General features: G+C 46.4%; 1 protein-coding gene across 1 annotated transcript in view; it reads right to left on the bottom strand.

The window, feature by feature from the left end:
- Positions 1-14,256, bottom strand: part of RFX7 (regulatory factor X7) — a 56,370-nt gene that overhangs the window by 16,948 nt on the left and 25,166 nt on the right. The window contains exons 2-4 of the mRNA XM_061596056.1: positions 7,948-7,981; positions 4,392-4,474; positions 3,619-3,741 (exon numbers count right to left, since the gene is read on the bottom strand). Coding sequence (XP_061452040.1) covers positions 3,619-3,741; positions 4,392-4,474; positions 7,948-7,981 — 240 coding nt within the window. The remainder of the gene's footprint in view (positions 1-3,618; positions 3,742-4,391; positions 4,475-7,947; positions 7,982-14,256) is intronic.

Raw genomic sequence — 14,256 nt, 5'->3', positions numbered from 1 at the left:
CTTCCGTTAGGAAACTGCCTGGCCCTGGATTAAGTAGAGCTGGGACTGGCTAAAGCCAAGCCAAGAAAAGACAAAGAGACTCGCCGCTGCCCTCAGCCTCACATACGTGTCGCTTTGTGAAAGAGAAGAAACGCCCTGACCCTGGCTAGTGCCTTGGCTTGCAAAAGCACCTTACACCAAGACGGACCATGGACCGCTTTGTCCCGACTAATATTTCCTCCAGATGCAAGAAGGCAGGCAGAGATCATTCCCTGACCTACAGCCTAGAAACCTTTCAACTGGAGATGACAAGGACTGAACCAGGCCCTCCTTCTGGAACACAGGAAGCTGCCTTATCGAGTCAGACCATTGGGCCATCTAGCTCAGTATTGTCGACACTGACTGGCAGCAGCAGCCCTCCCACCTCTAGCTGGAGATGCTGGGGGCTGAACCTGGACCTTCTGCTTGCAAGGTAGATATTTTGCCACTGAGCAAGGCTAAAGCAAGAGCAAATCTGTGGCCAGATTTTATTTATTATTTATTTATTATTTATTTATTAAATTTATTAGTTGCCCATCTGGCTGGCTGTCCAGCCACTCTGGGCGACGTACAAAATAAAAACATACAAATACATTAAAACATTAAAAATCTCAACAATAATAATAAAACCTAACCCACCCCAAAAGCCACAGGCTGCCATCAGTTTGGGTGCTGCGTTATCAATGACTTGGCTTCAGTGAGACTTTGGGCACTGCATGGGCGCCAGCCCAGTCAATGTTCTTTGGTGTCGGAGGCTTTTAAAAAACACACTTAGCTTTATGTTCAAATCCAGTCAGAGAGCCACTTCGACCCGTTCCAGGGATCATCTGTGCAGCAGCCAAGTCTGCTCTCTTGACTGAAGAGAAGCCTCCATGGAACTGGGGGAGTCCATAGGCAGGCCATGTAGCGCTGCAGGAAGTCCTGCTCAACACAGCTGGCAGAAATGCAACATCCAAACTAAACACCACCTTCTGTCTGGATTTGCTGAAAAATCCTGGGAATCTGTTAGTAAAAGTTCTATCTGGCACAATAAACCAACATGCAGTTTGTAAGAAACTACGCTCGCTCGCTTGTGTGTACTAACATTAGGCGGCCTGATGCGGTAGCAGAGCAGAAGACATGAACGTGAAGGCCATGCAGAGGCCAGGATATCCCAGAGAACTGCCAGATTGGGCAGTGAGACAAGAAAAATGGAAGCGTCACTGCCAGAGTGACAGAGCCTTGCTCTTGCAACACCAAAGGCTGAGGGGAAGCAGCCTGGGCCATCTCCAGTGGCTTCAGCAAAAGGGACACCTTTGCACAGGAGCCTCTGGTCTCTCGTGCCACCAGGGGCTGGGCAGATACAGCCTGGAAGCAGGAGGAGGCAAGGAAGAGGCTGGCCAGGGGAATCCCCAAAGGGTCAGGCCAAGGGAAGAGGTGCTACAGCTCCTGGGTGAGCCCTACTGAGGCAATTCCAAGGGGCACTGGTGGGGCGGAGTTCTTCTCAACCCCCCCACCCCCCAACCACACCAATAACTTTGTTGACTGAAGTACAGACCCTTTTTTTAAAAAAAAGCTCCGGAAAAAAAGTTAAGACAAGAGAAGCTTTGCTGTTGAAGGTGAACAGGAACTGCCCACTCTCTCCTAGTCCTTTGGACATCTTGCACTCGTGTCTAGCCAGGGACCCCTCAGATGCTCCTGGGAAGCCCACAAGAAGGAGGTGAGCACAACAGCCCCCCCCCTTGTGATTCCCCACAGCGGGTATCCAGGAGCATGCCCCTCCAACACTGGAAGCAATATAGCCTTCATGGCTAGTAGCCATGGACAGCCTCATCTACCGCACTTTCAAAACCATCCAAGGTGGTGGCCACTGCACATTTTGTGATAGCAGAATACATAGTTCTGCAATGCCTTTTGGAGTCCAGCAAACAGAACTGCACACAGTATTCCAAATGTGCTTTATCTACATAAAAGGTGCATGTATGCCATTGGCCCAACCCAGAGCTTGGGAAAGTTACTTTTTTTGAACTACAACTCCCATCAGCCCAATATAGTGGCCATGCTGGCTGGGGCTGATGGGAGTTGTAGTTCAAAAAAGTAACTTTTCCAAGCTCTGGCCTAACCACAGTTAAGTCAACGTACAGGGTGGTCTACCCCTTCGGTATAGTATGTACATTTGGGAGGCAGCCAGGTTGGGCAGACCTTCTTCTACAGTAAGAAAGGGATGCAGAGATGAAGTCTCCAGGGGCTGGGGTGGTAGTGGAGGAAATTCAACATAGACAGCTGCAGGTTCAATCCCCAGGATCTCAGGTGAACAAAACAAAGCCTCAGTTGCACTCCATCCAAGAGGTCTGCCTGCTAATGGCAACCAACAGTCTTGCTCAGCAGCCCAACTCCTTCATGCAACAGGTAATCAATATATGGAATTCACTGACGGTGTGTGTGTGGGTGGGTGGAATGAATGTAAGCAAAAACCCAGCGCTGTTGACTTGTCGAAGGGAAAAGGTCAAGTGAAAGGAAGAAGGGGTTGGAAGACCTTCCCTATGAAAGAAGGCTCATGTGTTGGGGGAGGCAGAGGTGTCTAGAAAGGAAGGCAGGGCAAGCCAGGAGCACCCCTGCAGGGCACGCTGTCAGAGGCTGATGGAGGTGGAGCCAAGAACATCTAGATGATCACAGGATCCCCACCCTGCCTTAGACTGAGGCAGACAAGTGGACCAGCTAGCATCCTTACATCATGAGGGAAGAAGGCATGCAGCCTTGACTATGCCTCACATTTAGAGAACGACAACAAATGTACAGGCCCGGAGGGTAATTCTGGACATGGGGGACAGCCTGGAAGCAACACAGGATCTGTTGTGGGACCAGGCCATGCATTACTGACTAAGGAGGACTTTCCTGAGTAATACTCTCCACTGTCACCTACCCACCCTTCCTGCCCAGCAGACACCGTCATGACTTTTGTGACCATGTGTATAGACACACCGGCAGATACTGGATTGCTCAACATTACGGGTCAACACCATGAGTCAGGCAAGGTGCAAGCATACATTCTGTCTCTGCTGACGCTCCAGGGAACTCCAGGCACCTTTTTTTCAACTCAGCCAAACCCCGCAGACCAAACGTGGAAGGAAACCTCTAAGCAGAGGCCTTTGACATTCGAGGGCTGGTTTGTGTTCCCACCGCCACCAGGGAGCTGCCTATTCTTCCAGCAGCATTTGAACGCAGGGGCCATGAGGGTGGGGCCAGCAACATGCCTCTTTCAACTCTATTTGGAGTTCAAACATCATCTAGGTTGAAGGAACCAATCCCTGGCCCCACTCGTGTGGTCCCCATATCAAAACCCTACTGGAGTGGTGTGGGAAGAAGCCACAGGGACGTGGTGTTCATGCTATCATAGCAACAGAGGCATAACCCTCTCTGACTGCGTGACGCCATGAATGACAATGTATCTCCCACTATTCATGCAAGCGTCCCTTCCTCGCTTTGTGTGGGTGCAACCATTCTGGTTTGCAGCACAAGTAAACATTTCGTCGTTTAGGTCAGGACACCCTTTCCCCCAGTATTCTTCTTCTGATGCACAACTAAACCCTCCTCCCCTCAATACCTTTTGAAAACACTCACTTGTACTCATCATACACCTCCTGCTTGGGGAGGGATGTCTCTGGGTGCTCCTCTAAGGTATTCCGGATCCAGGAGAAGGCATGCATCTGTTGTGCGCGGCTGGATGATACAGACAGCTGATCACTGAGTCAGGAGGAAAGACAATCAGTTAGGACAACTATTATGATTATATCACCATCCAAATGGCATTGAGTCCTAACCATTCTTTCTGCACTAAAGGGGAATTGGAGGTACCAGTAAATGAGGGTTTGCCTAATCCGAGTTCAAGAACTCTTCCAAACTGGTACATTTATTTTGTTTGTACAACACAAAAATACATCTAACTCATTTTGTTGCATTAAACCAGCCTTCCCCAAACTGGCACCCTTCAGATGTTTGGGGCTACAACTCCCATCTGCCCCAGCCAGCGCAGCCGCGTGACGCTGGGACTGATGGAAGTTGCAGCCCCAAACACCTGAGGGTGCCAGGTTCAATCAGCTGAAACACACCACCCGCAACTGCAAGGCGAGTCAGGGCAAAGAGGAGGTGGCCAGTGGAAGCAGAACTATCCACGCTGCTCCACCCTGTCTGCACAAACTTTTGAATGTCTGAACAAACCCATCCTGTGTTGCATAATATGAGGCCTGCTCTGGGACTGTGAAGGCTGATGTACTGCTAGACCACCACGAACCATAGACTTCTTCGTTCTGTCCAATTTCCTCCGTCTGTCATACCGTACAGCACAATATTAGACAGCAAATGAGAATCATGTGACTAGTCAACTATGAGCATACCTTTTCTCTCCATTGCTGGGACCAGAAGGCAGTTGAAGGTAGAGGTAGAGTTTCTGTAGATCTGTAAACTTCTCAACTTCTTGCTAAAATACAGAATTTTTAAGAGAGTACAAGGTCAGCAGCCAAGAAAGTGCATGTGTGTTTTGAACAAAATGTAATCACAGCTGAACTGTATGGTTCCAATTTCAGCAAGCAAAACAGGGCTCTTTTCTCTAGATTTCTGGTGACCTGATATTAAGGCACATAAAGAAATACTCTGAGGTAAAATCCAATTCTCTGAGCAATCACTATGCCTCCCCCCTCCCCAGTTTCCTCTCGTAGAGCCACTAGAAGGCTGATCTTTCCCGCTCTATTCTAGTGTTAATAAGGGCTGACCTAGACAAAACAGAGATTTGTCATACTTCCAATAGCAATGGGAGGTGGAGGGGGTAGGGAGACAAGCTGGATTGAAAAAATGGAGAGGAAGAAAGGTATTAAAAACCCAACTCCCACAAACAGGACTGCTTCAACCTGCTTTACCCTGGGCTTAATCGTAAGTGGCACCCAGGGCCTGGTGCAAGATGTAAGTATTGTTGAACCAATTGGGAACTGTGGTTAATGAGCAGAGTCAAAGAAACTGTTAAAAGCAAGAAGGCCTCCTTCAAAAAATGGAAAAATAAAAAGGAACACAAACTCTGGCAAAATAAATGCAACAAGACAATAATGGATGCTAAAAAGGAATTTCAGAAGTACACTGCTAGAAACATAAAACCAACAACACCAGTTGGACCCTTGGATGACCAGGGAGACAAAGGAGTGCTAAAGCAGGATAAGGAGATTGCAGAGAAGGTAAACGAATTCTTTGCATCTGTCTTCACAGTGGAGGATATAGGGCAGATCCCTGTGCCTGAACTAACATTTGCAGGAAGGGGGACTGAGGAAATGAGGCAAACGGTGATGACAAGAGATGAAGTTTTAAGATTAACAAACAAAATAAAAAACTAACAAATCGCCAGGTCCAGATGGCATCCACCCGAGAGTTCTCAAAGACCTTAAATGTGAGATTGCTGATCGTCTAACAGTAACTCGACCCTCAGATCCACCTCCATACCTGAGGACTGCAAAGTGGCCATTGTAACACCAAAGACTCCTGAGTAAGCTTAGCAGTCATGGGATAAGAGGAGAGGTCCTCTTGTGGATCAGGAATTGGTTAAGTAGCAGGAAGCAGACAATAGGAGTAAATGGACACTTCCCCCATCGGAGGGATGCAGAAAATGAAGTCCCCCAAGGATCTATATTGGAACCTGTGGTTTTTAACTTGTTCATAAATTATCTAGAGTTAGGGGTGAGGTGTGAGCAATGAGTTGGCCAAGTTTGCTGATGATACTGAATTGTTCAGGGTTGTTGAAACAAAAAGGGATTGTGAAGAGCTCCAAAAGGACCTCTCCAAACTGAATGAATGGGCATTAGAATGGCAAATGCAATTCAATGTAAACAAGTGTAAAGCTATGAATATTGGAGCAAAAAAATCTTAATTTCACATATATGCTCCTGGGGTCTGAACTGGCAGTGACTGACCAGGAATGAGACCTTGGGGTCGTAGTGGGCAGCTCAATGAAGTTGCCAACCCAGCGTGCAGCAGCTGTGAAAAAGGCAAATTCCATGCTAGGGATCATTAGGAAAGGTATTGAAAAGAAAACTGCCAATATCATAATGCTGTTTCATGACTATATGGTGCAGCCGCATTTAGAATACTGTGTACAGTTCTGATTGCCTCACCTCAAAAAGGCTATTGTAGAACTGGAAAAGGTTCAGAAAAAGGCAACCAGAATGATCATGGGGATGGAGTGAGTCTCCTATGAGGAGAGGTTGCAGCATTTGAGGCTTTTCAATTTAGAGAAAAGGCAAGTAACAGGAGACATGATAGGATATTATGCATAGCATGGAGAAAAGGTTTTTCTCCCTCTCTCACATCAGTAGAACTCCTGGACATCCAATTATGCTGAATGTTAGAAAACTGAGGACAGACAAAAGAAAGTACTTCCTCACACAGCACATAGTTAACTATGGAATTGGCTCCCACAAGAGGCAGTCATGGCCACCAACCTAGATTTAAAAGAGGCAAATTCATGGAGGATAAGGCTACTAGTGGCTACTAGCCACCGAGGCAGGATGCTTCCAAACACCACCTGCTGGAAACTGCAGGAGGGGAGAGTGCTCTTTGCACTCAGGTCCTGCTTGCAGGCTTCCCACAGGCATCTGGTTGGCCAACGTGAGAATAGGACGCTGGACTGGATGGCCCACTGGCATGATCCAGCAGGCTCTTCGGATGTCCTTGTGGTCTTTTAATGCAGGTTTAAAGCAACAGAGGATCTGCACATCTCAGTCGTGATATGGAGCCAGCGGCACACTCTCACTCCTCATCGAGCATCGTTTACCTGCGACTCCTTAGGAGGCGAGAGGGGCTGTCACATGGCATGCTGCGATGGAGGCTGCAACTGCCCTGCTTATCCCCATGGCAAATGCAGTAAGTGACTGAGAAGACTTCTAGAAGGGTTGTCCCATGCATTAATGGGCAAAAAGAACAGAGGGTGTCCAGACAGTTTCCATCCTGGCACCTAAATGACAAGGGCTGGCCCTAAGGTAAGCCCCCCTGGCTGCTTCATGCAGTTCTGGCATGGAAGGGTTGGATGCCCACCTACTCTGCATGCTTACCCACCGCCATACTGGAAGTGGATTCAGCATTTTACACCTGGAGTTACCAGCTGTCCATGCATCCCTCAAATTCACAAAGGCTTTACTAGTTTATTTCCCCAACACTTTTTTAAGTCCCACACAGCAATGGCATAATTACGCATTTTTTAGCGTGATAAACCAATTCAAGAAGCAGTGATCTTGGGAAATTATATTCCATCTGCAAGCTAAATGAAACAGGGTCCCCTGCACTTGGCACAAGGCAAGCAGGAAGGGAAGCCCAGGCAGAGAGACAGAGGGACCAGGCTGTCCACAGACTGTAGTAATTGGGATGGCCAGGCACTGAACTAATAGAAGCATATCAGCCTGCGTTTCTTCTGTCCCTTGTGGTAGACAGACTGTCCCTTTCAGGTCCATGTGCACATGTGTGCAAACTTCTGATCCTACATGTTTCCAGGGTAGGCCTGGATGGGCTAAATCAAACATGGGACAGAACCAGGAATATATAACAGAAGTTAAAAGACAATTCACTACTTATATTAAAAACAAAGACAAGAAACCACCCAAAGCTTTAGAACAGCTTTACGATGACAGCCATTTGACGAATCACAGTCCCCAAACCCACTAGATCTCATTTCAGTCCTACAGAAGTCAACCTTCCCCAACCTGGTGCCCTCCATATGTTGTAGACTACAACTCCCATCAGCCCTAACATCATACAGCTGTGCTGCCTGGGAGCTGTAGTCCAAAACATCTGGAGAGCACCAGGTAGGGGAAGAAAGACTGTGAAACCGTTCGTGCCAGGAGGCTGGCTTCACACACTCTGAATCCCCCTTGCACAAGCCAGGCCCACTGCAACCGCTTGGGCTTCAACGCTACTTACCAAAATGCAGTCCACTTTAGATTGTACAGTTTTGCTAGACAGTGAAAGGAAAAGAAAAGCCAAGGTTAATATTCATGGCAATTAATTATACAGGTTTATTTAAAGGTTTATACCTTTGCCAATAAGTGAAGAGAAGCCACATACTCAATTTTACTTCATTTAGCAGCTGACCAATTCATGTGGCATTTTCTAACAGAAAAACCATTCCTGATATAGATGCAACCAAACACCTCTCTCTCTCTCTCTCTCTCTCCCCCCTCCCCCCCCCGGCAAATGCTAAGAGCTAATGTCAATGGGTGTCTATCCTGAGTGGTACCGAACACCTGTTAACCAGCACCAGAGAAGTACTCAGGAATAGGATCCAAGTGTTTTCCCATCTGTGCCCAAACCCTCGTATGCCTGGAACTCCTCGCCACAGCACCAACTTACACTGTGGCAGGCCTCACCCTGCCAGGCAACGCTCCTCTCAAAGGCCACCTTTCAAAGGAAGCTTTGGCCTAATTCTCTACCCCTAAGTGCTTTGCATTCAGACAAGAAAGGGGGGGCACTGCATTTTTACCCTCTCCTTCTGCATAAATTTATCACACAAGATTGCCCTTCTCTGCCTGCATGGGCCTTCAACATTTGAGGCCAGTCTTCCCCAACCTGGTGCCCTCCAGATGCCCTGGACCAGAACTCCCCAGCCTGCTGGCTGGCTGGCTAGTGTTGTAGCCCCAAACCTCTGGAAGGGGCTCAGCCACGATGACCTTAACTGCCGATCAAGCATCAGACCACAACATGGGCAGATCCTCAGCTGGGTGGGGGGAGGAGAAAGGAGCAAACTCCAGCATGGAAATGGGCAGTGCATGGCTGGCATTTGGGTGGTTCTGTAAGGGCAAGAGAAGGTATCCACACCACGCGTTCTCCCGCTGCGGAATACCAGACAAAGAACATATCGTCGATGCGCGGTAGGGGGGCCTCCCCCAAACCAGATGTCCCGGACTACAGGGCCCACCTGAAGAACAGCCAGCTGAGAAAGGCTGGGCTACCAGAGGCTAACTTGCCGTCCACCTCTCTGTCACTAATCAACTTCACTTGCAATTTCAGAAGCGGGGATGTAAAAATGACACGGTTGCCTGCCAGGGGGCGCAATGGAAACCCCAGTGGAAACATGTCTGTCAAAGGTCCACTTTTACCTGATCCAATGAAGTTCCACACAATCTTTAAGGAGCGAGAACTACAGAACGGGACAGCAGGAAGTGTGGCAGCGAGCACACCAACAGGAGAGAATGCTACTCAGGGGCAGAGCACCTGCTTTACATGCAAAAGGCCCCAGGCTTCATCCCCAACGACACTTTATTTATTTATTTATTTATTATTTGATTTCCAAGTGCTACCTCCTGGAGAGCTGTTACCAGACAGCGTGAACAACAGAAAGCTAGAAGGCCTGACTCAGTGTAAGGCGAGATGTCAATGTGGCTGTCCGTGGGGCTGGTGGGGGCACTTGTCCCCCCGATGTACCATAATGGCCGCTTTCATTAAGAAGCTTAGATATGACACAAAATGTACAAGTTCCTCTCAGTCTTTGCGAGAAATTAGCCTGCTCCTCTCTTTCAGTGTTCCTGTTGCAGGACTGCCCAGAGAACAACTTCAGGTGCCTCCACTAGTTATGCACCAAAAGCATACCTGCAAACCCGCTACAGAGTGATCGACTGGATTCTCCCAACCACAATAAATAAATAAATCCCCAGCCATTTTGGGGGGGGGGTGGACAGCTGACCTCAGCAGCACATTCTTCTGGTGGGGTACAGAACAGAGGGGAAGGGGAGCAGAGTGCTGGCAGGACAAGCCGCCAACCAACTGGTGCCATTGAAAATAAGGGGCCGATGTGCCCGTCTGTTTTCTCTCATGCACACAACCTCAGGCCGCTCTTCAGCAGAGTCTTTGTAAAACACACAGCAGCACCGGCTCAAGTTCTTCCAGACACAAAAGAGCAGCACACCATTCTCTGGAAAGTGTCTGTGTGAACTCTTGCCCTCTCCAGCAAGCCCTTCGTGCCCGCTGCTCGGCCCAGCACCGCCAGGGCCCTCAGCAAAATCATTCAACCACCCCCCATGGCTTTTACATGGTGCAGGTGCAAGGACAGCCCCCATTCTGAAAGGGGACAGTGTGGCAGGGAGGAAGTGACTGGCTGCTGTCACCACAGCAAGCAGTTTGGGGACAAGAAGCCATGCAGTAGCTCATGGTCAGGGTACACACTACTTCCCCTCCTGAACTGCTTGAGGTGACTGAACTGAACTCGAACTCAAACCTCTCTAGGTACATTTGTCCACAGTACCACAGTGGCTGCAGAGTAGCAAATTATGGACTTCCACCACACACGTGCTCATCTTTCCACTGCCTGGCATCAAACGCCAAAATCCACAGCTGGGCAACACCTTTATTGGGACCAACACAAATGTCACAAAAGTGTGACAAGCTTTCAAGTTCTTTAGAACTCATCAGCATCCGCTCTGTTAACTGCTGGGTGTCTCTTTAAGACCTTTTTTATGCCTAAATACCTACACAGTTCTCTAATCTTCATTTTTATTAGTTAGTCGTTTTAATGATTATTTTGTATTGTTTGTATGGTGTTTTACGTTTTATTGTATCTCTTATTGTATATTTTATATGTTTCTTTGTTATTTTATAGGAATTGCCATTTATCTTAGTGTCTGTTCATAAAAACAAGCTTTAAGTTGTTTTTATGGTGATGTAAGCAGTTTTGGTTGATGATGTGTGCAGTTCCCAGGTCCCTTATTTGTTGTGAGATTCTGGGGGTGAGTTGTGTTTGGGTCCTGGGTGAGAGCCTGGATGGATGGAGTCCTGAGTGAGAGCCAGGAGTCTGAAAGGGTGTGTATGTTAAAAGTAGAAGAAACAGATGGAACCAATGACCTAGGGAGGTGGTGGGCTCTCCGACACTGGAGGCATTCAAGAGGCAGCTGGACAGCCATCTGTCGGGAATGCTTTGATTTGGATTCCTGCATTGAGCAGGGAGTTGGACTTGATGGCCTTACAGGCCCCTTCCAACTCTACTATTCTATGATTCTATGATATGGGTTCTATTAATTAGTAATTTGTATAGGTGCAACACTTGGAGAGTGTAACATTGTATATTTCTGTTACATTTGTTGCTTAAGTTTATTTTGTATTATTTTGTATTATAGGATGATTACTTCTGTATATTTTTGTCATTTCTATGGCTGTAAACCGCCATGGATACAATAATGTAGAAAGGCGGTATACAAATTAAAGATGAAATGAAAATGAAATCTGGAGGAGTTTCTTATAAACCAACATAGCTAACTACCTCTGATTTTTATTGTGTTTTAACTTAGGAGTGGACTGGCAATTGCTACTCATACATGCACCGACAGGGATACTAGCTCTCCAGGGAGAATCACATTCTGGATACTTCGTGCATCCCACTATTACAAAATAGTTTACTTAAATTAATTGAGACTATCAATGGCTACTGGCCATTATGGCTATGTTCTGCCTCCAGTACATAACAGGGTTATCAAGAAGTGGAAGCAAGAGTTCATTTTAATATCCTAGAGAGGAGGTGCCAGACACAGTTCAATACCCACACGAACAAACCTTAACACTCGGGAAGGAAAAGGAATCAATTCATTCTTGCCTTTGGTGGCAAAACACAGCAGAGCGCCCTGGAGCACCTTGAAGACTCACACATGCATTGCAACAGAAACTTTCGTTGCTAGAGCCCACGTTGCCAGATGCAGGAAGAAAATGGTCACATCTAAATGGTGAGGCAAGTGCTGACTGAGAATCTGTTCCCCTTCAAGACTATCACGACAGTTTTGCTGTCACAGACAAAGACAGCTAAGTCTCTGGAAAAGACATTGCCAGAAAAGAAGCCACGGGGAGGGACACAGGTACTGATCCTCCAGGAACACTGTCCTGGTACCCCGACTGCCAGAAATCCTAACAAAGGTGAACGTTGCTTTCTGAGGCATCAGTAAGCCCAGCCAAACTTCCTGAAGGTGTTGCCTGCAGCCATCAGTTACCAGTAAGGAAACCCAAAACTCTCAAGGTACCAGTTGTACATACACTAGATATATGTTTTATTCCGTTCAGGCAGATGAGAAAACAAACATCTCTTATTATGGTTATTATGACTGCAGGGAGAAAACTGTCAGGAACTGAGGAACAACCAGTTCGGAACAAATCATCCCCCAGGTATGAGGGGGGAAACGCTTATGAGCCTTCAAATGAGGGGTGGGTAGAGAGTGCAAGGGCACATCATAGCAATTCAGAAAGGTGAAAGCACCACAGGGTAAAATATATGAGCCAAAGGTATTTGAGAAAGAGAAACGGTATACAAGCGCTTATACTAGTCCTAGCACAGTATCATGGCATACCAGTGCTAAAAGCCTCCAAGACAAGGTGGGTGAGCTGGAGTGCTTGCTCTTCGAGGACAACATAGATACATTGAGAATAACAGAGAGCTGGTGGAATGGAGGTAACTGGCAGGACATGCTTATCTCTGGATACAAACTCCATAAGGAGGACAAGGATGTGTTGGAGGTGGCATCACCCTGTACATCAAAGAGGACATTGAGTCCAGCAAGTTAGAAATCCCCAAAAAGGCGGACTCCTCCAAAGAATCATTGTGGGTAACAGCAATTTAGTACTGGGGACTTGTTATCATTCCCCCTGACAAAATGCTCTGGGTGATCTTGAGATGGAAAATAAAATCAAGCAAGCACCCCAAAGAGGAAATGTGTACTTTTAAGTGACTTCAGTTTCCTCACATAGACGGGGTACACATGGGTTCTAGTCACAACAAAGAGGTGAAATTTCTAGATACCTTAAATATCTGTGCCTAGAACAGCTGGTCATGGAACCAACCACTGGGGTGATGACCCTGGATTGAATCTTCAGTGGCCAGGTGCGAGATGCAAGTGCTTTGAAACAAACTGGGAGCAGCGAACAAAGTGCTATCAAATTAAATATATATGTAAATGGACAATTGCAAAGAAAATGCATTAATCTAAAAAAGAGGAAATTTCCCAAAAGTGAAGGGACTGGTAACAAGGAAGCTGAAAGACAAAGTCAAGAAGGTCAAATCTCTCCAAGATACTTGGGGGGCTGTTCAAAATCACAGTAATAGAAACTCAGCTAAAATGTATACTACGTACCAGGAAAGGTACTACCAGGGCTGAAAGGATGCCAGCATGGTTAACTAACAGAGACAAAGAAGCTATTAGAGGCAAGAAGGCGTCCTTCAGAAAACAGAAGTCTTGTCCAAATGAGGAAAACAAAAGGGAACACAAACTTAGGCAAAAGAAATGCAAGCTGACAAATTATTATTAGTATTAGTATTAGTATTAGTATTAGTATTAGTATTAGTATTAGTATTAGTATTAGTATTAGTATTAGTATTAGCGGTAGTATTATTATTTCAATGTCTTACCTACCCTTTACCTTAAGGTCCCAGAACAGATCACACCAGTATAAAATACAATATTAAAATCATTTTAAAACAAATTACAGTCAAGAGAATAAGCTGCAATAATGGATGCAAAAAAACTGCTAAAAACAGAGACCAACAACAAAACATTATTTAAATACATGGGTACCAGGAAACCACCTAGGGAGGTGGCTGGGCCTTTGGATGACAAGTGAGTCAAAAGTGTCCTACAGGAGGATGAAGAGGTTGCAAAGAAAGTGAATTAATTATGTGCATCTGTCCTCGTAGCAGAAGAAACAGGGCAGACCCTAGACCTGAAATAACTTTGGAGTCTGAGGAACTGAGGCAAATAGTGGTGGCAAGTGACTAAATTCTAGACCTCATCAACAAATCACCAGATACATAAGGCACCCACCCAAAAGTTCTTAACAGAACTCAGATGTGAAATTGCTGATCTTCTAACTAAAATATGTAACTGGTCCCTAAATCCAACCTCTGTACCTAAGCCCTGAAAAGTGGCCAACTGAACACCAATTTCCAAAAAGAGATCTAAGGAAATTAAAGGATGGTTACCTTAATGTCTGTTCAAGGAAAACTGGTGGAAATATGTTAAAGATAGAAATACCAAGCATATAGAAGAACAAGCCTTGCTGAAGCAGAACCAGCATGGGATCTATACAGGTAAGTCCTGTCTCAGTAACTCTTATTGTTCTATTATATTCGAGAGTGTCAACAAGCATACAGACCTGACACAGAATATTTAGACTATCAAGAAGCTCTGAAAGTGAGCAGTGAGGTAGCCAATTTGCTGATGACACCAAGTTGTCCAAGGTTGTGAGGAGCTCCAAAAGAATCTC

This window comes from Rhineura floridana, chromosome 14, assembly GCF_030035675.1.
Source record: "Rhineura floridana isolate rRhiFlo1 chromosome 14, rRhiFlo1.hap2, whole genome shotgun sequence".
In the NCBI taxonomy this organism is placed as follows: domain Eukaryota; kingdom Metazoa; phylum Chordata; class Lepidosauria; order Squamata; family Rhineuridae; genus Rhineura; species Rhineura floridana.
Note: the sequence above shows the minus strand (reverse complement) of the source record. Positions and strands in the feature narration are given on the sequence as shown.